At 41.9% G+C, this 26,369-nt stretch overlaps 1 protein-coding gene across 1 annotated transcript in view; it reads right to left on the reverse strand.

Moving 5' to 3' along the window:
* LOC124121166 overlaps positions 1-26,369 on the reverse strand; it is a 50,949-nt gene that overhangs the window by 18,364 nt on the left and 6,216 nt on the right. The window contains exons 2-14 of the mRNA XM_048388628.1: positions 18,351-18,405; positions 16,880-17,033; positions 13,686-13,808; positions 12,222-12,337; positions 9,903-10,322; positions 8,417-8,880; positions 7,430-7,588; positions 7,096-7,164; positions 3,709-3,808; positions 3,310-3,432; positions 2,688-2,748; positions 1,596-1,710; positions 84-151 (exon numbers count right to left, since the gene is read on the reverse strand). Coding sequence (XP_048244585.1) covers positions 84-151; positions 1,596-1,710; positions 2,688-2,748; positions 3,310-3,432; positions 3,709-3,808; positions 7,096-7,164; positions 7,430-7,588; positions 8,417-8,880; positions 9,903-10,322; positions 12,222-12,337; positions 13,686-13,808; positions 16,880-17,033; positions 18,351-18,405 — 2,027 coding nt within the window. The remainder of the gene's footprint in view (positions 1-83; positions 152-1,595; positions 1,711-2,687; positions 2,749-3,309; positions 3,433-3,708; positions 3,809-7,095; positions 7,165-7,429; positions 7,589-8,416; positions 8,881-9,902; positions 10,323-12,221; positions 12,338-13,685; positions 13,809-16,879; positions 17,034-18,350; positions 18,406-26,369) is intronic.

Here is a 26,369-nt window from a genome sequence, read left to right on the forward strand (position 1 = left end):
ACAAGTCCACACCTGCCTGTCGCTATATGGCTGAAATAATGCCGATGTGACCTTACATTTTAACTCACTAACCCCACACCTACCTGGAACTGTTATCCCAGAACACACACTGCATGGGGTGCCCACCCTCCTCCATCTCTAGTACACGGAACTGTTGTCAAGGAAACATAGTCAACCGTTTTGTTATATCCGGAACCAGTTACTGTTTCCAAAAAAGATTTTCACAAGAAAATACAAAAATCCGATGTAAGTTAGATTCCTCGTCACTGGTTTGTTCCAAAGGCACGGAGTCCTTGTTTTAAATTATTTTTTGTTGAGGCAGTTGTTTTTTATTGTTTCAGATGTTAGCCGTTTATTCTGATTGTAATTAATTATGTCATGAGTGAGTGAGTTGGGTTTAAGGCCGCTTTGAACAATATTCCAGTCATATCACGGCGTGTAAGCTTAAATGTTGGGAGGAAAGCCCGACGTGATGCAGGTCTCAGACATTTACCACTTTGGTGAAACCCACGAGAACGGGTATGGTGCTGACAAACCTAGAAACATGAAATCCTGTAATGACATATATATATTTTAGAGTGTAGCACTCTCACACAAGATATGAATAATATACATGTGCAATTTCTCGTTATTTCAGTCATTTTCTCGAAAATTTGTTGAATGATAGCCCTGGAAATGTGAAGATTCGACCGCAAAGAACCGGGGTCGGAGATCGACTGCGAATTATCATTTTTCATATTGCTGTTTGGCTTATCTACGCCTCTTGTTCTACCGCTCCTAATCTGAATGTTTTTGATATGGCCCCTGCTATCAAGAATGAGTGAGTGGGTTTACGCCGCTTTTAACAGTATTCTAGTTATATCGCGGCGTTGCTATCAAGATGTCACACAACAGCGTATTGTTCCTGATAGATTTGAGAAGTAGGCGCACACTATTTTGTGATTTCATGAGGAACATTCAGGCCGAGACTCGAAACTTACAAAATTTATTCACTCGGGACACGTTATCCGTAATGCTTTGCCCTTAATATTACGCAAGCTTAATGGTGCCTTTTTGGTAGCATTAATTTTTTTAAATCGAATTTTCTCCTTATTTCAACTTTTTCTCGAAATTTCGAGTTCTTTTTCGTTACTTCGTTTATTTTCTCGCTATTTCAGTCACTTTCTCGAAGTTTCGGAATAACGAGAAAATAATCGAAGAAAAGAGAAAAAACTCGTAATGTCGTTTTTGAAATAAACTTGAAATAACGAGAAAATGATAGAAGTAACGAGAGAAAAATTGGAAGCAACGAGGGCGGTCGGGTAGACAAGTGGTTAAAGCATTCGCTCGTCAAGCCGAAAACCCGGGTCCGATTCCCGACATGGGTTCAATATGTGAAGCCCATTTCGGGTGTCCCTCGCCGTGATATTGCTGGAATATTGCTAAAAGCGGCGTAAAACCATACTCACTCACACAAATCACTCGAAGCAACGAGAAAATAGTTGAAATAACGAGAAATTTAAAAAATAATTAATGCTACCAAAGTGCCGCCATTAGGCTTTCGTACAATATGACAACTCGTCACTGAAACATACGATACGATTAATGCTTCTTACCTGATCTCCGCTTTTCGTGTGAAGGAGGTTGAACGTATGAGTAAGACTGACATGTCGCTCCCTGCTGTAGGCGGTCAGAGACAACACGGGGCTCAGCACCAACCCGCTGTCGTTGCTATTACAACACATTCCCATGTAACATGAAATGTTTTAGTATATTTATAATTGTTGTGCTTCATTATATAGTTTTTACCACTGACTCAATTAAGACTTTCTTAATAGGTCTCTCGTCCACTACATGTTTCTCAAAGTGATGAAAAATCCAAATATTGATATGACATTGCGTAATGTAACTGAGTGAGGATTTCCAAATGTGTGTGTGTGCGTGCGTGTGCGTGTGTGTGCGTGCGTGTGCGTGCGTGTGCGTGCGTGTGCGTGCGTGTGGTGCGCTGGCTGTAACAATGGTTAGCCAGTGAGATATAACAAAGGCCATGTTACCTGATGCATTGATCCATGGTGTGTTCTGTCACACCTTAAATTATTTAAGAAATAAACGACTCGTGGTCGTTGTTTATCGTACAATAAAACACTGCAGGGAGAATAAACCATGGGGGGGCGCAGTGTTTTATTGTACGAAAAACAAAAATAAAACACTAAAAAATAAAACAACAGAGAGGATAAACAAAGCACGCTTCATTTTTCATTGATTTTTGCGATTTATTGCTTAGCTATCTTATATACTAGAATAAGAACTGATATGTTTTGTTTGTTTAACGCCGCATTCAGCAATAGTCCAGCTATATGACGGCGGTCTGTAAATAATCGAGTCTGGATTGAAAATCCAGTGATTGACATCATGAGCATCGATCCACGCAATTGGGATACGATGACATGCATCAACCAAGTCAGCGAGCCTGACCACCCTATACCGTTAGTCGTCTCTTACGACAAGCATAGTCACCGTTTACGGCAAACATGGATTGCTGAAGACCTATTCTAACCCGGATCTTCACGGGTCACAACTGATTGTTAAATATCCTCTCGATAATTCTACAACTGATATTTAATAATTTAAGGAAAACCTACTTCTGGTGGCAGATGCGTGTGTTTGTGATGGTGGTGTTGGTTTAACGTGACAACGCCGCACCCTACCTGTCTACGAGCGCCACCTGCAGCACTGGCACCTTCATCAGCACGATAGCGACGACGACATCTACAACATGTGTAACAGCATTGGTTATATTATCAACGGCGGAAGATATGAAATAGTTTGTGTATATTTATCTGCTGTATGGACGTGACGCCATCATCAACGAACCCAGCAACAGTTCAGCAATATCAGGACGTCTTGTACAAACTCGAGTCTTCACTAGACAATCCAGTGATTGATATTATGAGCAACACCCAATGCCGTCGGTGTACGATGAAACAAGGGGTCAAAACTCAATCATTTCCATCATAAAGCTGGAAGAGTACCACGTGTGGTGATTAACAACAACAAAACTATACCTTTGATATCATTTATCGCAATTATTTAGGACCTGTGCTCGTGAGTTGGTAAACGTCAAAGTCCTGCATCACTTCGGGCTTTTCTCCCACATTAAGCTGACACGCCGTGGTATAAGTGGAATACTGTTCAAAGCGGCGTTAAACCCAACTCACTCACTCAGCTGCTTTAATCAGTGGGGCGTTTATGGTGTGACTGGATACGTCTTCGCATATGTTCCAAAATCAGGGTGATGGTTCATTTCGATAATGTGTGAAGAATACTTACCGTCGTTGAATGACGTATTAAGCGGTGCTGTCGGGCGGATGTGTGTTATGTTTCCGAGACCATTCTTGTCACGGTAGTGGAAGTGCTTCATCATTTTTCTTGGTATACGCTTAATTAGTATTTCTGAAATCAAACTTACGTTCTGCGTGTTAATTCTTTTTATGCTTTTCTTGTTTTGCTTGTAAGTAAACGAGTTTTATTTCTTTTGGTAGGCAGTCGAAATCTAAATGTCAATCAGGCCCTTCAAAAGTGACAGGATTTAAAAAAATAAGTTCAAATTCTGTATATTTCATTTAGGATTATCAGTGATTTACTTGACACACTATGAAAGACACACTGCTTGGACTTCTGGTGACTATGTTTCTGCAGCGTCTGTACATGAAACAGCAGGTAGCTCACCAATATGCGAATACGTCCTGCTGATGACGTCACTCAGGGGCAGGTGTTGGATGTTTCTGTTCAGGAACACCTCCACAATAGATATGACGTCACACAGGCTCTGCAGTGTTAATGTCAAACTTCAGCACAAAACGAGAAGAAACTAAATATATGTATATGTACGTACCGTTCTATGTTGTATTTACTTGTATGGGAGAAGGTTACATGGCTTATGTTGCATTAACGCACAGGCGAGATTGGTACGTGAGCAACGCCGCACCATGTGGAATCCACCGCAAAATACAACCCTCCATGTTGTATCTCCAAAATATACGTGTTACAGACGCGCGGTTCACGCCCCTCCATGCTGTATCTCCCACAATATACGTGTTACAGGTGCGCGGTTTAAGCCTCACCATGTTGTATATACCACAATATACGTGTTACAGGTGCGCGGTTTAAGCCTCACCATGTTGTATATACCACAATATACGTGTGTTACAGGTGCGCGGTTATACGCCTTACCATGTTGTATCTACCACAATATACGCGTTACAGGTGCGCGGTTCACGCCTCACCATGTTGTATCTACCACAATATACGTGTTACAGGTGCGCGGTTCACGCCCCTCCATGCTGTATCTACCACAATATACGTGTGTTACAGGTGCGCGGTTCACGCCTCACCATGTTGTATCTACCACAATGTACGTGTGTTACAGGTGCACGGTTCACGCCCCTCCATGTTGTATCTACCACAATATACGCGTTACAGGTGCGCGGTTCACGCCTCACCATGTTGTATCTACCACAATATACGTGTTACAGGTGCGCGGTTCACGCCCCTCCATGCTGTATCTACCACAATATACGTGTGTTACAGGTGCGCGGTTCACGCCTCACCATGTTGTATCTACCACAATGTACGTGTGTTACAGGTGCACGGTTCACGCCCCTCCATGTTGTATCTACCACAATATACGTGTTACAGGTGCGCGGTTCACGCCTCACCATGTTGTATCTACCACAATATACGTGTGTTACAAGTGCGCGGTTATACGCCTTACCATGTTGTATCTACCACAATATACGTTTTACAGGTGCGCGGTTCACGCCCCTCCATGTTGTATCTACCACAATATACGTGTTACAGGTGCACGGTTCACGCCCCTCCATGCTGTATCTACCACAATATACGTGTTACAGACGCGCGGTTCACACCCCTCCATGCTGTATCTACCACAATATACGTGTAACAGGTGCGCGGTTCACGCCCCTCCATGTTGTATCTACCACAATATACGTGTTACAGGTGAGCGGTTCACGCCCCTCCATGTTGTATCTACCACAATATACGTGTTACAAGTGCGCGGTTCATGCCCCCTCCATTTTGTATCTACCACAATATACGTGTTACAGGTGCGCGGTTCATGCCCCTACATGTTGTATCTACCACAATATACGTGTTACAGGTGAGCGGTTCACGCCCCTCCATGTTGTATCTACCACAATATACGTGTTACAGGTGCACGGTTCACGCCCCTCCATGCTGTATCTACCACAATATACGTGTTACAGACGCGCGGTTCACACCCCTCCATGCTGTATCTACCACAATATACGTGTTACAGGTGCACGGTTCACGCCCCTCCATGCTGTATCTACCACAATATACGTGTTACAGACGCGCGGTTCACACCCCTCCATGCTGTATCTACCACAATATACGTGTAACAGGTGCGCGGTTCACGCCCCTCCATGTTGTATCTACCACAATATACGTGTTACAGGTGAGCGGTTCACGCCCCTCCATGTTGTATCTACCACAATATACGTGTTACAAGTGCGCGGTTCATGCCCCCTCCATTTTGTATCTACCACAATATACGTGTTACAGGTGCGCGGTTCATGCCCCTACATGTTGTATCTACCACAATATACGTGTTACAGGTGAGCGGTTCACGCCCCTCCATGTTGTATCTACCACAATATACGTGTTACAGGTGCACGGTTCACGCCCCTCCATGCTGTATCTACCACAATATACGTGTTACAGACGCGCGGTTCACACCCCTCCATGCTGTATCTACCACAATATACGTGTTACAGACGCGCGGTTCACACCCCTCCATGCTGTATCTACCACAATATACGTGTTACAGACGCGCGGTTCACACCCCTCCATGTTGTATCTACCACAATATACGTGTTACAGACGCGCGGTTCACGCCCCTCCATGCTGTATCTACAACAATATACGTGTTACAGGTGCGCGGTTTAAGCCTCACCATGTTGTATCTACCACAATATACGTGTTACAGACGCGCGGTTCACACCCCTCCATGCTGTATCTACCACAATATATGTGTTACAGACGCGGGTTCACGCCCCTCCATGTTGTATCTACCACAATATACGTGTTACAGGTGCGCGGTTCACGCCCCTCTATGTTGCACCTACCACAATATACGCGTTACAGGTGCGCGGTTCACGCCGCTTCATGTTGTATCTACCACAATATACGTGTTACAGGTGCGCGGTTCACGCCTCTCCATGTTGTGTCTACCACAATATACGTGTTACAGCTGCGCGGTTCACGCCCCTCCATGTTGTATCTACCACAATATACGTGTGTTACAGGTGCACGGTTCACGCCCCTCCATGTTGTATCTACCACAATATACGTGTTACAAGTGCGCGGTTCACGCCCCTCCATGTTGTATCTACCACAATATACGTGTTACAGGTGCACGGTTCACGCCCCTCCATGTTGTATCTCCCACAATATACGTGTTACAGGTGCGCGGTTCACGCCCCTCCATGTTGTATCTACCACAATATACGTGTTACAGGTGCGCGGTTGACGCCCCTCCATGTTGTATCTACCACAATATACGTGTTACAGGTGCGCGGTTCACGCCCCTCCATGTTGTATATACCACAATATACGTGTTACAAGTGCGCGGTTCACGCCCCTCCATGTTGTATCTCCCACAATATACGTGTTACAGGTGCGCGATTCACGCCCCTCCATGTTTTATCTCCCACAATATACGTGTTACAGGTGCGCGGTTCACGCCCCTCCATGTTGTATCTCCTACAATATACGTGTTACAGGTGCGCGGTTCAGTTCACACCCCTCCATGTTGTATCTACCACAATATACGTGTTACAGGTGCGCGGTTCACGCCCCTCCATGTTGTATCTACCACAATATACGTGTAACAGGTGCGCGGTTACACGCCTTACCATGTTTTATCTACCACAATATACGTGTTACAGGTGCACGGTTCACACCCCTCCATGTTGTATCTACCACAATATACGTGTTACAGGTGCGCGGTTACACGCCTTACCATGTTGTATCTACCACAATATACGTGTTACAGGTGCACGGTTTAAGCCTCACCATGTTGTATTTATTCCAGTGCTGACTGTAGCTGCCCTCGATGAAAAAGTTTAGTATCCGGAAGAAGTTCTGAAGAAAGATAAAAATGAATCAGTAAAACAAAGGAACGCCTTATATCAGTTGAAGTAATTCAACCATACTGACAGGGAAATATTAGTGCTATGTTTGTCTAGTTGAAAATCTGTAAACGGTCCAAAAAGAAAACCTTGCGAATTGTATTCCAGTATCAGGGTTTGGAATCCAGAAGCGGCGGATCCTGCTCCAGCTAATGGACGTAACTCAGTAACTTGCCGGGGTCTTATGCACAGCACAGCGTAACCAGGTGAACACTAACCTCGAAGTTTGTCTTTGTTTGCTGCGAGTGAGATATTGTCATGGAAATACGCAGATCACGGAAAAGCCTGAGCAATGCATGGTATGTCACTTTCGGTTTCAGATCGCCATCTTGAATATGAACCAAAAGACAATCCAAAGGCTGATCCGATTCGCTGCACTGAAATACACAGACATGATTATTTTGGGACTGACCATGCAATACACACTAGGACCGACGGTGGCAAGCAGTATTTAGGGGCATCATGATGGCGGATGCGTTGATGCATGTCCAGTCCAGAGGAACACAGAGATCGGGAGGTGAAGTGAGGTTAAATGGGTATTGTTGAACGGATATTAATAATGTCGTTTATTGTGCCTCAAAGTGAACTTGACCAATCAGAGAGCAGAACTACTGACCCCACACGAGCCCGTATACCGTCAGTAAAAATCCAAGATGGTAGTTACTGACCTAATATCAGACCGTATACCATCAGTAACAGCCATCTTGGATTTTACAACGCCCACCTCACATATTTCATATGAAAAATCTGGTGCAGAAATTCGTTATTCGACACTGTTTTGCGTTTTAATATAATTAATTTTGATGTGCAAGGACGTTTATATTTTTTTTATATCACGTTCGTGACTTTAATAAAGATTATATAAAGTTAAACTTATCAACAAGGTTTGGCCTCTGAGGCTTTGAAGAGTAGTCTCCCTTTGACCCCAAAGATACCGAAATATCTGAGTGTAAACCTTTCGGCATGATAAATTCGTTTTGGTGTCTTTAGTTGCCGTACACGGTGTCATATTAGGTTAGCAAAATATATGATACCGTATACGGCAACCAAAGACACCATAACTAATGATATATGGCACAGCAGCTAGTATTATTAATGTCAAACATTACAGCTACATTGTTCCCAATATAATGTACTTAATTTGTTTTTGAAAAGCATGACTGACTTCACCATATTTCAATGACTTCATGATATCAAATACCCACCAGTGCTAAACCTTCATTTTGATCAAAATGTATGTTCCCCTGGAAAGCCGGACTCAGGAAAGTCGAAGACACTCTTCTCTTGGGTGTCATCGTGGACTGCATCCTATTTACATGTGTAGCTGATGGTGTTCCAGTAGGCGAAGTTGAATGTAGTGCAGTTGTTGCTGCTGAAAAAGTGTTAGTTGTGGTTAATGTTTGAGCATGCGCAACAGCTTGGGTAGATGTAACCGGGTTATGAGACGCAGCGATGCACCTTGGGTACGGCGGCGGGCAGGCGAAGATGAGGCGCGAGGAGGTAACGCAGCTGAGTGATGCCCCGTTAAAACAGCATGCTTGAGCGTGCACGTGTAAGCTGTCGGGGTGACAGTGTCTTGTTCTACGGATGCGGACATGCGCAGGTAACAACAGGTGAATGTGCGCAGGTAGCCGACGGCGTTTCCGCGAACGAGGGCGCATCTGCAGCTCTGAAATAATAAAGTTTGCAGTGTTCTAACTATGAAGAACTGTTTGGGTAACATCAGCATAGTAGTATATCAACATACACAATCCAAGTCAGTCATTATTTACTCAAAGTGTTGCCCCGTGGAATTCCGGATTGGAATTGGTCCCCAGCAACCTATGCTGGTGGTAAGACGTGATTTGATTGGTCGGGTGGTCGGGCTTGGTTCATGACGTTTCATTGGGTCGTTGCTCGTAATTTCAATCACTGGATTGACTGGTCCAGATTATGTTATATACGGGCCGTACGTCACGGAGCTGGAACATTGCTGCGGCATTTAAGAACATGCAGTCAAGGTGTATTTCCATACACCCATGCTGTGTAATTAATTGGCTGCGTTATTGGTATCTCTTGCCTCAAACTATAATCGCAATAACAATATTTTCAAACAATGTTTATAATCATAAATGGTCTGCTTTAATCCATCGTTTGTGTGTACAATAAAATACTGTCTGTTTCTGAAGTGTTAACTGTTTTATTTTAACAAACAAGCTCATGATACATTAGGATTCAGGCTCTAGTTGGTGTATCTTTAGTATTGGGGCACTGGGTATTTTTCTTTGGCGCCGCTGTGTAGAGTTGCTCCCCTTAGGCGTACTGTCTTACACCTGTTGACAAAACTCCTGGCATATGTAGCTTCTCAAACACGTATCCACTACAGTCTGTAATTATATACATAAGGCGGGGTGTACAGCGTTACGTCCCTTTGAAGTGCCAGGAACCTATGATAGTATTTTAGAATTTCAGAGTGACTCATTATGTTTCTTGCTTTGGCAGTTAATTAGATCCTAACTTGTGGATTTGATGCAGATATGCATTACTTTGGGATTCCCTCCCACATTCAGCTGACACGCCATGAACTAACAGAAATATTATTCTAAATGGCGTTAGTCCCAAATCACTCACTCATTCACCTTATGTGAGAACAGGGACCGTTTAAAGAATCTATAACTGTCAAGAACGAGGTTTATTTAACTTTATACTCACGGGGCTGGTGTGGCTTGTGTGTCGTACCAGAAGTCACCGTGATGACACTAACGACGTCGGGAGTGGTGGTATGTTGTGTCACGTGATGTGTCTGTGGATGCGCAGTAGTCATGGTCATGTGAGTGGGCAACGTCAGCGCGTTGGGATACCTAGCTGACGTCGGGTTTCCGGTGACAGTGATGGCTGACGTCGGGTTTCCGGTGACAGTGATGGCTGACGTCGGATTTCCGGTGGCAGTGGTGGATAACGTCGGGTTTCCGGTGACAGTGATGGTTGAAGTAGTAGAGGATGAAGAAGCTAGTTGAGCTGGTGGTGGTGGTGTATCAGTTGTTTTCGTCGCGGCAGTGCCTTGTGTGATAGTAGGTGTGTACGACGATGTATGCTGTGATGTAGCAGCTGTGTGTTTTGTTGTCTTGTTGTCTGTAGGATAAAGGCTCCACGTTAATTACATTTGAATGTGTTAGACTTGATGAATCTAATTCTTACTTCATATGGCATTTCTGGCTCGTATTTTCAAAGTACACGTTCATCACGTCTAACATGACAAAGTTGACATTTTCCAGAGTTGCACAACTCGACAAAACAACAAATTTGTATTGAGATTCCTCCTGATATTATTTTGAGTGAGTGAGTATGGTTTTACGCCGCTTTTAGCAATATTCCAGCAACATCACCAGAAATGGGCTTCACACATTGTACCCATGTCGGGAATCGAACCCGGGCCTTCGGCGTGACGAGCAAACGCTTTAACCACTAGGCTATCCGACCGCCCCTATATTATTTTGAACGCCATATTGCCATTAAAGTGCCACAGCGCAGTTTCGACGACAGGGGTGTGTAGTAATAAAATTAACATTTGATATGACTTGATCAATAATGGGTCGGCCCGGGAAAATCCAGGGTAGGATAGGTCTTCAGCAACCCATGTTTGCTGTAAAAGGCGACTAGAGGCAACTAACGGGATCGGGTGGTCAGGCTCGTTGACTTGGTTGATGCATGTCATCGATCCCAATTGCGTGGATCGATGCTCATGATATCAATCACTGGATTGTCTGGTCTAGACTCGATTATTTACAGACCGCCGTCATATAGCCGGAATATTGCTGAGTGCGGCGTTAAACAACAACAACAACAACAACAAACAAACAAACAATAATGAGTCATGCTCTCCGAGTGGTCAAACATTCGTTGATACGGCGTGGTATAGTCCGAATCCATCTCCAAATGGCAATTTGAAGGAGCCTTGACACCGGCGAACACTACTGGGGAAAGGACTCATGGCTGGTGATTGCATTATGGTGATGTTTTGCTGATGGAGGTTGTCAGCTCCCATACGTACACGGTGGGCACGAGCGTTATCGTCTTGACACGCGGACCAGCATGGCGCACAATCGGAACACCTATTGGCGCCAGTATGTTGCCTCGGTGGCACTGTCCAGTGGCCCTTTCATGGACAGTATGCAGTGGCGTCCTGGCAGTCATAGTGATCTCGCCCCATGTCATTTCAGACCCACCCCAAATCCGCCATGTTGTTTTACGTTGACGTTCGCATGACGTACGTTAGGACGCGTTCAGACTTAACATATCCGGAAAGTCTAAAACATTACACAGGCGATTGCCCCAGTTTCTTCGCTCTAAACACCATTGGTGTCTTGCTAGAATGTGTCAACGGTGGTAAAACACGTGATAATATGAACTTCGGAGGCTCCAAGTGAACAGCAACAGCTGTTTGGGTTCGATGTCTTAAAGTATGCTTTCTGATAATCGATTTTGGACTTTTGTTGTTGACCTCAGGCGCCCTGTGCAGGTCCTATTATTAACTGTGTCTGCAGAAACCTGTTCCAAAGTCTGCAAATCACAGACTGAGACACATTGAACATATTGGCTACCCCTCGCAGTTTGAAGCATGCCAGCAGCGCTTTATACGTTCATCACGGTGTATACGACGCATTCCCAATCTGATTACAAATACTGCTTTAAAGCAAGAGGTGAGAGCCTATGTGTGGATTCTGACCACAATACCAATGGTACCGAGCGATTGACGGCTTATACTGAATGACCCCTACCCACGTGCACGGGGGAACTGTATTTTCCACGTGCAATGTTTCAGATGTGTTGAAGCGTCAGGTTTTGGTTCTCTGACGACGATCATAACATTTTTATTTCATGACTACCTACTTTTTTTAAAAAAGTATACATAAAGTATTTTATCATCTCCTTATTCCACAGTGCCATTCAAGCGCTTTGTCTGCAGTAACGCTATGCTGTTAGATACAGTTACAACAGTCGTTACTGCTTCAGGTGTTGTGCCCTGTTTACCTTCACGGACAGTTCGCTCACAGATGAAGGGCTTGGAGTAAGTACAGTCATCCAGCCCCCACTCCAGGCTCCCGTGGTCTGCTAGCTGCACACATCCGCAGTACACACCCGTCTTTCTGGAACACAAGACAAGGTTTACCTCCCCAACAACACGCCCGTAACCTCTCCCATAACACGTCCTATACCCCCCCCCCCCCCCCACGACACGCCCTATATCCCCCATAACACGTCCTATATCTCCCATAACACGCCTGTAACCTCCCCCATAACACGTCCTATATCTCCCATAACACGCCTGTAACCTCCCCCATAACACGTCGCACATCTCCCATAACACGCCCGTAACCTCTCCCATAACACGTCCTATACCCCCCCCCCCCCACGACACGCCCTATATCCCCCACGACACGCCCTATATCCCCCATAACACGTCCCATATCTCCCATAACACGCCCGTAACCTCTCCCATAACACGGCCTATACCTCCCCCACGACACGCCCTATATCCCCCATAACACGTCCCATATCTCCCATAACACGCCCGTAACCTCCCCCATAACACGTCCCATATCTCCCATAACACGCCCGTAACCTCTCCCATAACACGTCCTATACCCCCCCCCCCCCCCACGACACGCCCTATATCCCCCACGACACGCCCTATATCCCCCATAACACGTCCCATATCTCCCATAACACGCCCGTAACCTCTCCCATAACACGGCCTATACCTCCCCCACGACACGCCCTATATCCCCCATAACACGTCCCATATCTCCCATAACACGCCCGTAACCTCTCCCATAACACGTCCTATACCCCCCCCCCCCCCCATGACACGCCCTATATCCCCCATAACACGTCCTATATCTATATCTCCCATAACACGCCCGTAACCTCCCCCATAACACGTCCTATATCTCCCATAACACGCCCGTAACCTCCCCTATAACACGTCCTATATCTCCCATAACACGCCCGTAACCTCCCCCATAACACGTCCCATATCTCCCATAACACGCCCGTAACCTCTCCCATAACACGTCCTATACCCCCCCCCCCCCCCCCCCCCCCCATGACACGCCCTATATCCCCCATAACACGTCCTATATCTATATCTCCCATAACACGCCCGTAACCTCCCCCATAACACGTCCCATATCTCCCATAACACGCCCGTAACCTCCCCCATAACACGTCCTATATCTCCCCATAACACGTCCTATATCTCCCCACACAACATGTCCTATAGCCAAGGTTCAGATGAATGCCAATAGCCAGGTAAATATTGAGGCAAGGAACCACATTTGTTGAGAAATATTTTTTGCCCGATATATTTATATCAACCTCAACACGTGTGCAGACGTGCAGTCATCTGAAACAATCAAGCATGATAGGATCATCATGGAGTCTGTTTATGTCGTCCATCTATCTACACTTCGAATCATATTGGAGTTGACGTACCCGGGACTCGCTCCATCAAGGATCGGGAACCGGGTGGAGTCGGTTTCTCTGATGCCATCCAGCCAGATTGGGTCAGATAAAGGCGGTCTTAACTGGATCCCCACCCAGTAGGAGACGTGAGGACTGAAATGATGGAATAGTTATCAGGAATAAGGGCACGTGAACACTCGAAGCCAGCGGGTATTATATAACATAGAGGTAGAAAACTCGGAGTCCGTTTTCCATCTGTTCAAGATATAACGGCAGATGACTAAAATACCCCGAATGTGCAGATTCGGATTCTGTACATTACCTTACATTATAATGTTTAACATTCTACCTGTACATGTATCTGAAGATAATAGTATCAGCCCCTACCTGTGTCTGATGATTTTAGTATCAGCCCCTACCTGTGAGTCCGTTTTCCATCTGTTCAAGATATAACGGCAGATGACTAAAATACCCCGAATGTGCAGATTCGGATTCTGTACATTACCTTACATTATAATGTTTAACATTCTACCTGTACATGTATCTGAAGATAATAGTATCAGCCCCTACCTGTGTCTGATGATTTTAGTATCAGCCCCTACCTGTGAGTCCGTTTTCCATCTGTTCAAGATATAACGGCAGATGACTAAAATACCCCGAATGTGCAGATTCGGATTCTGTACATTACCTTACATTATAATGTTTAACATTCTACCTGTACATGTATCTGAAGATAATAGTATCAGCCCCTACCTGTGTCTGATGATTTTAGTATCAGCCCCTACCTGTGTGTAGATTATAGTATCAGCCCCTACCTGTGTGTAGATTATAGTATCAGCCCCTACCTGTGTGTAGATTATAGTATCAGCCCCTACCTGTGTGTAGATTATAGTATCAGCCCCTACCTGTGTGTAGATTATAGTATCAGCCCCTACCTGTGTCTGATGATTATAGTATCAGCCCTTACCTGTGTGTAGATTATAGTATCAGCCCCTAACTGTGTGTAGATTATAGTATCAGCTCCTACCTGTGTCTGATGATTATAGTATCAGTCCCTACCTGTGTGTAGATTATAGTATCAGCCCCTACCTGTTTGGATAATATAGTATCAACCCCTACTGTGTGTAGATTATAGTATCAGTCCCTACCTGTGTGTAGATTATAGTATCAGCCCCTACCTGTGTGGATAATATAGTATCAACCCCTACCTGTGTGTACATTATAGTATCAGCCCCTACCTGTGTGTTGATTATAGTATCAGCTCCTACCTGTGTGTAGATTATAGTACCAGCCCCAACCTGTGTGTAGGTTATAGTATCATCCCCTACCTGTGTGTAGATTATAGTATCAGCCTCTACCTGTGTGTAGATTATAGTATCAGCCCCTACCTGTGTCTGATGATTATAGTATCAGCCCTTACCTGTGTGTACATTATACTATCAGCCCCTACCTGTGTGGAGGTTATAGTATCAGCCCCTACCTGTGTGTAGATTATAGTATCAGCCTCTACCTGTGTGTAGATTATAGTACCAGCCTCTACCTGTGTCTGATGATTATAGTATCAGCCCTTACCTGTGTGTAGATTATAGTATCAGCCCCTACCTGTGTAGATTATAGTATCAGCTCCTACCTGTGAGTAGATTATAGCATCAGCCTCTACCTGTGTGTAGATTATAGTATCAGCCCCTACCTGTGTGTAGATTATAGTATCAGCCCCTACCTGTGTGTAGATTATAGTATCAGCTCCTACCTGTGTCTGATGATTATAGTATCAGCCCTTACCTGTGTGTAGATTATAGTATCAGCCCCTACCTGTGTGTAGATTATAGTATCAGCCCCTCCCTGTGTGTAGATTATAGTATCAGCCCCTACCTGTGTGTAGATTATAGTATCAGCCCCTACCTGTGTCTGATGATTAGAGTATCAGCTCCTACCTGTGTCTGATGATTATAGTGTCAGCCCTTACCTGTGTGTAGATTATAGTATCAGCCCCTACCTGTGTGTAGATTATAGTATCAGCCTCTACCTGTGTGTAGATTATAGTATCAGCCCATACCTGTGTCTGATGATTATAGTATCAGCCCCTACCTGTGTGTAGATTATAGTATCAGCCCCTACCTGTGTGTAGATTATAGTATCAGCCCCTACCTGTGTGTAGATTATAGTATCAGCCCCTACCTGTGTGTAGATTATAGTATCAGCCCCTACCTGTGTAGATTATAGTATCAGCCCCTTACTGTGTAGATTATAGTATCAGCCTCTACCTGTGTGTAGATTATAGCATCAGCCCCTACCTGTGTGTAGATTATAGTATCAGCCCCTACCTGTGTGTAGATTATAGTATCAGCCCCTACCTGTGTGGAGATTATAGTATCAGCCTCTACCTGTGTGTAGATTATAGTATCAGCCCCTACCTGTGTGTAGATTATAGTATCAGCCTCTACCTGTGTGTAGATTATAGCATCAGCCCCTACCTGTGTGTAGATTATAGTATCAGCTCCTACCTGTGTCTGATGATTATAGTATCAGCCTCTACCTGTGTGTAGATTATAGTATCAGCCCCTACCTGTGTAGATTATAGTATCAGCCCCTTACTGTGTAGATTATAGTATCAGCCTCTACCTGTGTGTAGATTATAGCATCAGCCCCTACCTGTGTGTAGATTATAGTATCAGCCCCTACCTGTGTGTAGATTATAGTATCAGCCCCTACCTGTGTGGAGATTATAGTATCAGCCTCTACCTGTGTGTAGATTATAGTATCAGCCCCTACCTGTGTGTAGATTATAGTATCAGCCTCTACCTGTGTGTAGATTATAGCATCAGCCCCTACCTGTGTGTAGATTATAGTATCAGCCTCTACCTGTGTGTAGATTATAGTATCAGCCCCTACCTGTGTGTAGATTATAGTATCAGCCCCTACCTGTGTCTGATGATTATAGTATCAGCTTCCACCTGTGTAGATTGTAGTATCAGCTCCTACCTGTGTGTAGATTATAGTATCAGCTCCTACCTGTGTGTAGATTATAGTGTCATCCCCTACTGTGTGTAGATTATAGTATCAACCCCTACCTGTGTCTGATGATTAGAGTATCAGCTCCTAACTGTGTCTGATGATTATAGTATCAGCCTCTACCTGTATGGAGATTATAGTATCAGCCCTTACCTGTGTGGAGATTATAGTATCAGCCCCTACCTGTGTGGAGATTATAGTATCAGCCCTACCGCAGCTTTGCCTTCAGTATAGAGGCCTCCGATGGGTTGGAGAAGGAGGCGAGGTCGGTTTGGAACTTGTGACATGTCTCTCTTGTGTCGGGCCAGGAGCCGTCGGCATATCTGACCCAGAGGCAGTGGTGCCAGTCGTGTAGGGCGCGGCAGTCTACATACGTGGTCGGAAGGCATAGTTAGGTACTGAGGTAAAGATGTACAGTTAGCTATCGGTACATATTGACAGATACCTTGGTTACCCGACTTCAGACACTCTTGTCAAATATCTTGTGGATGGGGGTTGGCTTTTTAAACCGTGCGATATTCGGACTGATACTACTGGAATATTTCAAAAGCCACGTTAAACAACAGCCATGCTCACTCACACCATATCTTACAATCACAAAATACACATACAGGTCCCTTAATACTAACTGTTAACTTTGATACACATCTATCCTGCTTTAAAGCAATAGGGATGTGTCTACGGAGTGCCAAGGGAAAAGTCATAGACTTATCCCAAACATTTACTCCCCCGTAGTGTCTGCAGTAAAGTGGGGGCACGGGTGGCCCAGTCGTCTAAGGCGCCGCGATTCGCTGTGCAGAGTTGCGTCCCTTGGGCACGCCAGAAACCTATGGTTGTGGGTTCGAATCCCGGTTCGCCCCGATTATGTTTCTAGGTTTGTCAGCACCGTACCCGTGCTCGTGGGTTTCATCGAAGTGGTAAGCGTCTGAGACCTGCATCACTTCGGGCTTTCCTCCCACATTAAGCTGACACGCCGTGATATAACTGGAATACTGTTAAAAGCGGCGTTAAACCGAACTCACTCATTCACTCACACGTCATAAAGGTGTGATGACCCAGTTATGAAATAAGCAACGATCCACGCAGACGAGGTACGTGGGCAGTCAATCAACCCAGCCACCGAGCCATACAACCCAATCGATTTGCATTGCTCGCAGTTTGCGATCAGCACATCACATTTAAACTCCACGGGGTTGTAACTATGAAACGTGTGGAACGGGCGAACGCTTTAACGAATAGGCTTCTCCACCGGTAAGAGTTTCTTTCTTGTTTAACGCCGCACTCGGCAATATTCCAGCTCTATGACGGCGATCTGTACATAATCGAGTCTGGACCCGACAATCCAGTGATTGACATCATGAGCATCCATCTACGCAACTGTGATACGATGACATGCATCAAGTGTGGGTTGCTGGAGACGGGTAACGCCGGTAAGCATGTACACATATGCATTGTGAAACAACATGTGCATCAACACGTTGGTCATATGATATGATGCACTTACGTACTTTGTTCAATATCAAAATACAAAAAACGTTTCAAAATAATCTATGTTAATGTCAATTCCAGATGATAGAGTTTTGGCTGACTACCACATTCCATTTTTCAAGAAATCAGTCCGCGGTTGAGCAAAACGTTCTATCAGCCTTGTCAACGATATTGTGGTTACAGTCCCGGTCGTACCTGTCGTTGCTGCAGTGACGAAGCTAGGATTTATCAGCGCCATCATCAACATGATCTGAAATTTAAAAGAAATTCTTGTCGTTACGACAATGTATAATTGCTCGCCTAGACCACAAGTACCTGGTTGATTGTCTCTAAACACAAGCGTTGACAGCTTGTCGCACAGGGGCCTGTAACACACGGGCTGCTTGCCTATACTATACCATAAGAGTTGATAGCCTACATCACACTCGCTGCTGCCTTTACCATAAGACTTGATAGCCTGTTAACATGGACTGCTTGCCTATACTATACCATAAGAGTTGATAGCCTACATCACACTCGCTGCTGCCTTTACCATAAGACTTGATAGCCTGTTAACATGGACTGCTTGCCTATACTATACCATAAGAGTTGATAGCCTACATCACACTCGCTGCTGCCTTTACCATAAGACTTGATAGCCTGTTAACATGGACTGCTTGCCTATACTATACCATAAGAGTTGATAGCCTACATCACACTCGCTGCTGCCTTTACCATAAGACTTGATAGCCTGTTAACATGGACTGCTTGCCTATACTATACCATAAGAGTTGATAGCCTACATCACACTCGCTGCTGCCTTTACCATAAGACTTGATAGCCTGTTAACATGGACTGCTTGCCTATACTATACCATAAGAGTTGATAGCCTACATCACACTCGCTGCTGCCTTTACCATAAGACTTGATAGCCTGTTAACATGGACTGCTTGCCTATACTATACCATAAGAGTTGATAGCCTACATCACAGGCGCTGCCGCCTTTAACCATAAGACTTGATAGCCCGTTAACATGGACTGCTTGCCTATACTATAGCAGTTGACAACGTATCACATTGAGCTGTTCGTGAGGGGGGGGGGGGGGGAGATAGAAAGATGATATTTCACTCGACACATGAAATATCCTCTATGTAGTAACCGGACACAATAACCTGATATAATAAACTGACATAAGACCTGACATAAGATCTGTCATTATGACTTGACACAACCGGACACAATAACCTGACACATAATCTGGCACAATAATTGGCACAATAACAAGACACAATAACAAGAAATAACAACAAGGCACAATAACAAGACACAATAACAAGAAACAATAACAATGCACAATAACAAGACACAACAACAAGACACAATAAAAAGACACAATAACAAGACACAATAACAATGCACAATAACAATGCACAATAACAAGACACAACAACAAGACACAATAACAAGACACAATAACAATGCACAATAACGAGACACAATAACAAGACACAATAACAAGGAACAATAACGAGACACAATAACAAGGAACAATAACAAGACACAATAACAAGGAACAATAACAAGGCACAATAACAAGGCACAATAACAAGGCACAATAACAAGGAACAATAACAAGGCACAATAACAAGGCACAATAACAATGCACAATAAAAAGACACAATAACAAGACACAATAACAATGCACAATAACAATGCACAATAACAAGACACAACAACAAGACACAATAACAAGACACAATAACCAGGAACAATAACGAGACACAATAACAAGACACAATAACAAGGAACAATAACGAGACACAATAACAAGGAACAATAACAAGACACAATAACAAGGAACAATAACAAGGCACAATAACAAGGCACAATAACAAGGCACAATAACAAGGAACAATAACAAGGCACAATAACAAGACACAATAACAAGGAACAATAACAAGGCACAATAACAAGGCACAATAACAAGGCACAATAACAAGGAACAATAACAAGACACAATAACAAGACACAATAACAAGGCACAATAACAAGACACAATAACAAGGAACAATAACAAGGCACAATAACAAGGCACAATAACAAGGCACAATGACAAGACACAATAACAAGACACAATAATAAGGCACAATAACAAGGAACAATAACAAGACACAATAACAAGACACAATAACAAGGCACAATAACAAGGCACAATAACAAGGAACAATAACAAGGCACAATAACAAGGCACAATAACAAGGCACAATAACAAGACACAATAACGAGACACAATAACAAGGCACAATAACAAGGCACAATTAAAATACACAATAACAAGACACAATAACAAGGAACAATAACGAGACACAATAACAAGGAACAATAACAAGACACAATAACAAGGCACAATAACAAGGCACAATAACAAGGCACAATAACAAGCCACAATTAAAATACACAATAACAAGACACAATAACAAGGAACAATAACGAGACACAATAACAAGGAACAATAACAAGACACAATAACAAGGAACAATAACAAGGCACAATAACAAGGCACAATAACAAGGCACAATAACAAGACACAATAACAAGGCACAATAACAAGACACAATAACAAGGAACAATAACAAGGCACAATAACAAGGCACAATAACAAGGCACAATCACAAGGCACAATAACAAGGCACAATAACAAGGAACAATAACAAGGAACAATAACGAGACACAATAACAAGGAACAATAACAAGACACAATAACAAGGCACAATAACAAGCCACAATTAAAATACACAATAACAAGACACAATAACAAGGAACAATAACGAGACACAATAACAAGGAACAATAACAAGACACAATAACAAGGAACAATAACAAGGCACAATAACAAGGCACAATAACAAGGCACAATAACAAGACACAATAACAAGGCACAATAACAAGACACAATAACAAGGAACAATAACAAGGCACAATAACAAGGCACAATAACAAGGCACAATCACAAGGCACAATAACAAGGCACAATAACAAGGAACAATAACAAGGAACAATAACGAGACACAATAACAAGGAACAATAACAAGACACAATAACAAGGCACAATAACAAGGCACAATAACACGGCACAATAACAAGACACAATAACAAGGCACAATAACAAGACACAATAACAAGGAACAATAACAAGACACAATAACAAGGAACAATAACAAGAAACAATAACAAGGCACAATAACAAGACACAATAACAAGGCACAATAACAAGGCACAATAACAAGGCACAATAACAAGGCACAATAACAAGACACAATAACAAGGCACAATAACAAGGCACAATAACAAGACACAATAACAAGGCACAATAACAAGGAACAATAACAAGACACAATAACAAGGCACAATAACAAGGAACAATAACAAGGCACAATAACAAGGCACAATAACAAGACACAATAACAAGGCACAATAACAAGGCACAATTAAAATACACAATAACAAGGCACAATAACAATGCACAATAACGAGACACAATAACAAGACACAATAACAAGGCACAATAACAAGGCACAATAACAAGGCACAATTAAAATACACAATAACAAGGCACAATAACAATGCACAATAACGAGACACAATAACAAGGAACAATAACGAGACACAATTACAAGACACAATAACAAGGCACAATAACAAGGCACAATAACAAGGCACAATAACAAGACACAATAACAAGGCACAATAACAAGGCACAATAACAAGACACAATAACAAGACACAATAACAAGGAACAATAACGAGACACAATAACAAGGAACAATAACAAGACACAATAACAAGGCACAATAACGAGACATAATAACAAGACACAATAACAAGACACAATAACAAGGCACAATAACAAGACACAATAACAAGGCACAATAACAAGACACAATAACAAGGCACAATAACAAGGCACAATAACAAGACACAATAACAAGACACAATAACAAGGAACAATAACGAGACACAATAACAAGGAACAATAACAAGACACAATAACAAGACACAATAACAAGACACAATAACAAGGCACAATAACAAGGCACAATAACAAGACACAATAACGAGACACAATAACAAGACACAATAACAAGGCACAATAACAAGACACAATAACGAGACACAATAACAAGGAACAATAACAAGACACAATAACAAGGCACAATAACAAGACACAACAACGAGACACAAAAACAAGACACAATAACGAGACACAATAACAAGACACAATAACAAGGCACAATAACAAGGAACAATAACGAGACACAATAACAAGGCACAATAACGAGACACAATAACAAGACACAATAACAAGGCACAATAACAAGGAACAATAACAAGACACAATAACAAGACACAATAACGAGACACAATAACAAGACACAATAACAAGACACAATAACAAGGAACAATAACGAGACACAATAACAAGGCACAATAACAAGGCACAATGACAAGGCACAATAACAAGGCACAATAACAAGACACAATAACAAGGCACAATAACAAGGAACAATAACAAGACACAATAACAAGACACAATAACAAGGAACAATAACGAGACACAATAACAAGGAACAATAACAAGACACAATAACGAGGCACAATAACAAGTCACAATAACAAGGCACAATAACAAGACACAATAACAAGACACAATAACAAGACACAATAACAAGGAACAATAACAAGACACAATAACAAGGAACAATAACAAGACACAATAACAAGGCACAATAACAAGACACAATAACAAGGCACAATAACAAGACACAATAACAAGGAACAATAACAAGACACAATAACAAGACACAATAACAAGGCACAATAACAAGACAAAATAACGAGACACAATAACAAGACACAATAACAAGGCACAATAACAAGACACAATAACGAGACACAATAACAAGACACAATAACAAGGAACAATAACAAGACACAATAACAAGACACAATAACAAGGAACAATAACAAGGCACAATAACAAGGCACAATCACAAGGCACAATAACAAGGCACAATAACAAGGAACAATAACAAGGAACAATAACGAGACACAATAACAAGGAACAATAACAAGACACAATAACAAGGCACAATAACAAGGCACAATAACACGGCACAATAACAAGACACAATAACAAGGCACAATAACAAGACACAATAACAAGGAACAATAACAAGACACAATAACAAGGAACAATAACAAGAAACAATAACAAGGCACAATAACAAGACACAATAACAAGGCACAATAACAAGGCACAATAACAAGACACAATAACAAGGAACAATAACAAGACACAATAACAAGGCACAATAACAAGGCACAATAACAAGGCACAATAACAAGACACAATAACAAGGCACAATAACAAGGCACAATAACAAGACACAATAACAAGGCACAATAACAAGGAACAATAACAAGACACAATAACAAGGCACAATAACAAGGAACAATAACAAGGCACAATAACAAGGCACAATAACAAGACACAATAACAAGGCACAATAACAAGGCACAATTAAAATACACAATAACAAGGCACAATAACAATGCACAATAACGAGACACAATAACAAGACACAATAACAAGGCACAATAACAAGGCACAATAACAAGGCACAATTAAAATACACAATAACAAGGCACAATAACAATGCACAATAACGAGACACAATAACAAGGAACAATAACGAGACACAATTACAAGACACAATAACAAGGCACAATAACAAGGCACAATAACAAGGCACAATAACAAGACACAATAACAAGGCACAATAACAAGGCACAATAACAAGACACAATAACAAGACACAATAACAAGGAACAATAACGAGACACAATAACAAGGAACAATAACAAGACACAATAACAAGGCACAATAACGAGACACAATAACAAGACACAATAACAAGACACAATAACAAGGCACAATAACAAGACACAATAACAAGGCACAATAACAAGACACAATAACAAGGCACAATAACAAGGCACAATAACAAGACACAATAACAAGACACAATAACAAGGAACAATAACGAGACACAATAACAAGGAACAATAACAAGACACAATAACAAGACACAATAACAAGGCACAATAACAAGACACAATAACGAGACACAATAACAAGGAACAATAACAAGACACAATAACAAGGCACAATAACAAGGCACAATAACAAGACACAATAACGAGACACAATAACAAGACACAATAACAAGGCACAATAACAAGACACAATAACGAGACACAATAACAAGGAACAATAACAAGACACAATAACAAGGCACAATAACAAGACACAACAACGAGACACAAAAACAAGACACAATAACGAGACACAATAACAAGACACAATAACAAGGCACAATAACAAGGAACAATAACGAGACACAATAACAAGGCACAATAACGAGACACAATAACAAGACACAATAACAAGGCACAATAACAAGGAACAATAACAAGACACAATAACAAGACACAATAACGAGACACAATAACAAGACACAATAACAAGACACAATAACAAGGAACAATAACGAGACACAATAACAAGGCACAATAACAAGGCACAATGACAAGGCACAATAACAAGGCACAATAACAAGACACAATAACAAGGCACAATAACAAGGAACAATAACAAGACACAATAACAAGACACAATAACAAGGAACAATAACAAGACACAATAACGAGGCACAATAACAAGTCACAATAACAAGGCACAATAACAAGACACAATAACAAGACACAATAACAAGACACAATAACAAGGAACAATAACAAGACACAATAACAAGGAACAATAACAAGACACAATAACAAGGCACATTAACAAGACACAATAACAAGGCACAATAACAAGACACAATAACAAGGAACAATAACAAGACACAATAACAAGACACAATAACAAGGCACAATAACAAGACACAATAACGAGACACAATAACAAGACACAATAACAAGGCACAATAACAAGACACAATAACGAGACACAATAACAAGACACAATAACAAGGAACAATAACAAGACACAATAACAAGACACAATAACAAGGAACAATAACAAGACACAATAACAAGGCACAATAACAAGACACAATAACAAGACACAATAACAAGGAACAATAACAAGACACAATAACAAGGCACAATAACAAGACACAATAACAAGGCACAATAACAAGACACAATAACAAGGCACAATAACAAGACACAATAACAAGGCACAATAACAAGACACAATAACAAGGAACAATAACAAGACACAATAACAAGGCACAATAACAAGACACTATAACAAGGAACAATAACAAGACACAATAACAAGGCACAATAACAAGGAACAATAACAAGACACAATAACAAGACACAATAACAAGACACAATAACAAGGCACAATAACAAGACACAATAACAAGGCACAATAACAAGGAACAATAACAAGGCACAATAACAAGGCACAATAACAAGACACAATAAGAAGACACAATAACAAGGCACAATAACAAGGAACAATAACAAGACACAATAACAAGACACAATAACAAGACACAATAACAAGGCACAATAACAAGACACAATAACAAGGCACAATAACAAGGAACAATAACAAGGCACAATAACAAGGCACAATAACAAGACACAATAAGAAGACACAATAACAAGGCACAATAACAAGACACAATAACAAGACACAATAACAAGACACAATAACAAGACACAATAACAAGGCACAATAACAAGGAACAATAACAAGACACAATAAGAAGGCACAATAACAAGACACAATAACAAGGAACAATAACAAGACACAATAACAAGGAACAATAACAAGACACAATAACAAGGAACAATAACAAGACACAATAACAAGGCACAATAACAAGACACAATAACAAGGAACAATAACAAGACACAATAACAAGGAACAATAACAAGGCACAATAACAAGGCACAATAACAAGACACAATAACAAGACACAATAACAAGACACAATAACAAGACACAATAACAAGGCACAATAACAAGGAACAATAACAAGACACAATAAGAAGGCACAATAACAAGGAACAATAACAAGACACAATAAGAAGGCACAATAACAAGACACAATAACAAGGAACAATAACAAGACACAATAACAAGGCACAATA

The sequence above is a fragment of the Haliotis rufescens genome, unplaced genomic scaffold, assembly GCF_023055435.1.
Source record: "Haliotis rufescens isolate VD_foot unplaced genomic scaffold, xgHalRufe1.0.p SCAF_75, whole genome shotgun sequence".
In the NCBI taxonomy this organism is placed as follows: Eukaryota; Metazoa; Mollusca; class Gastropoda; order Lepetellida; family Haliotidae; genus Haliotis; species Haliotis rufescens.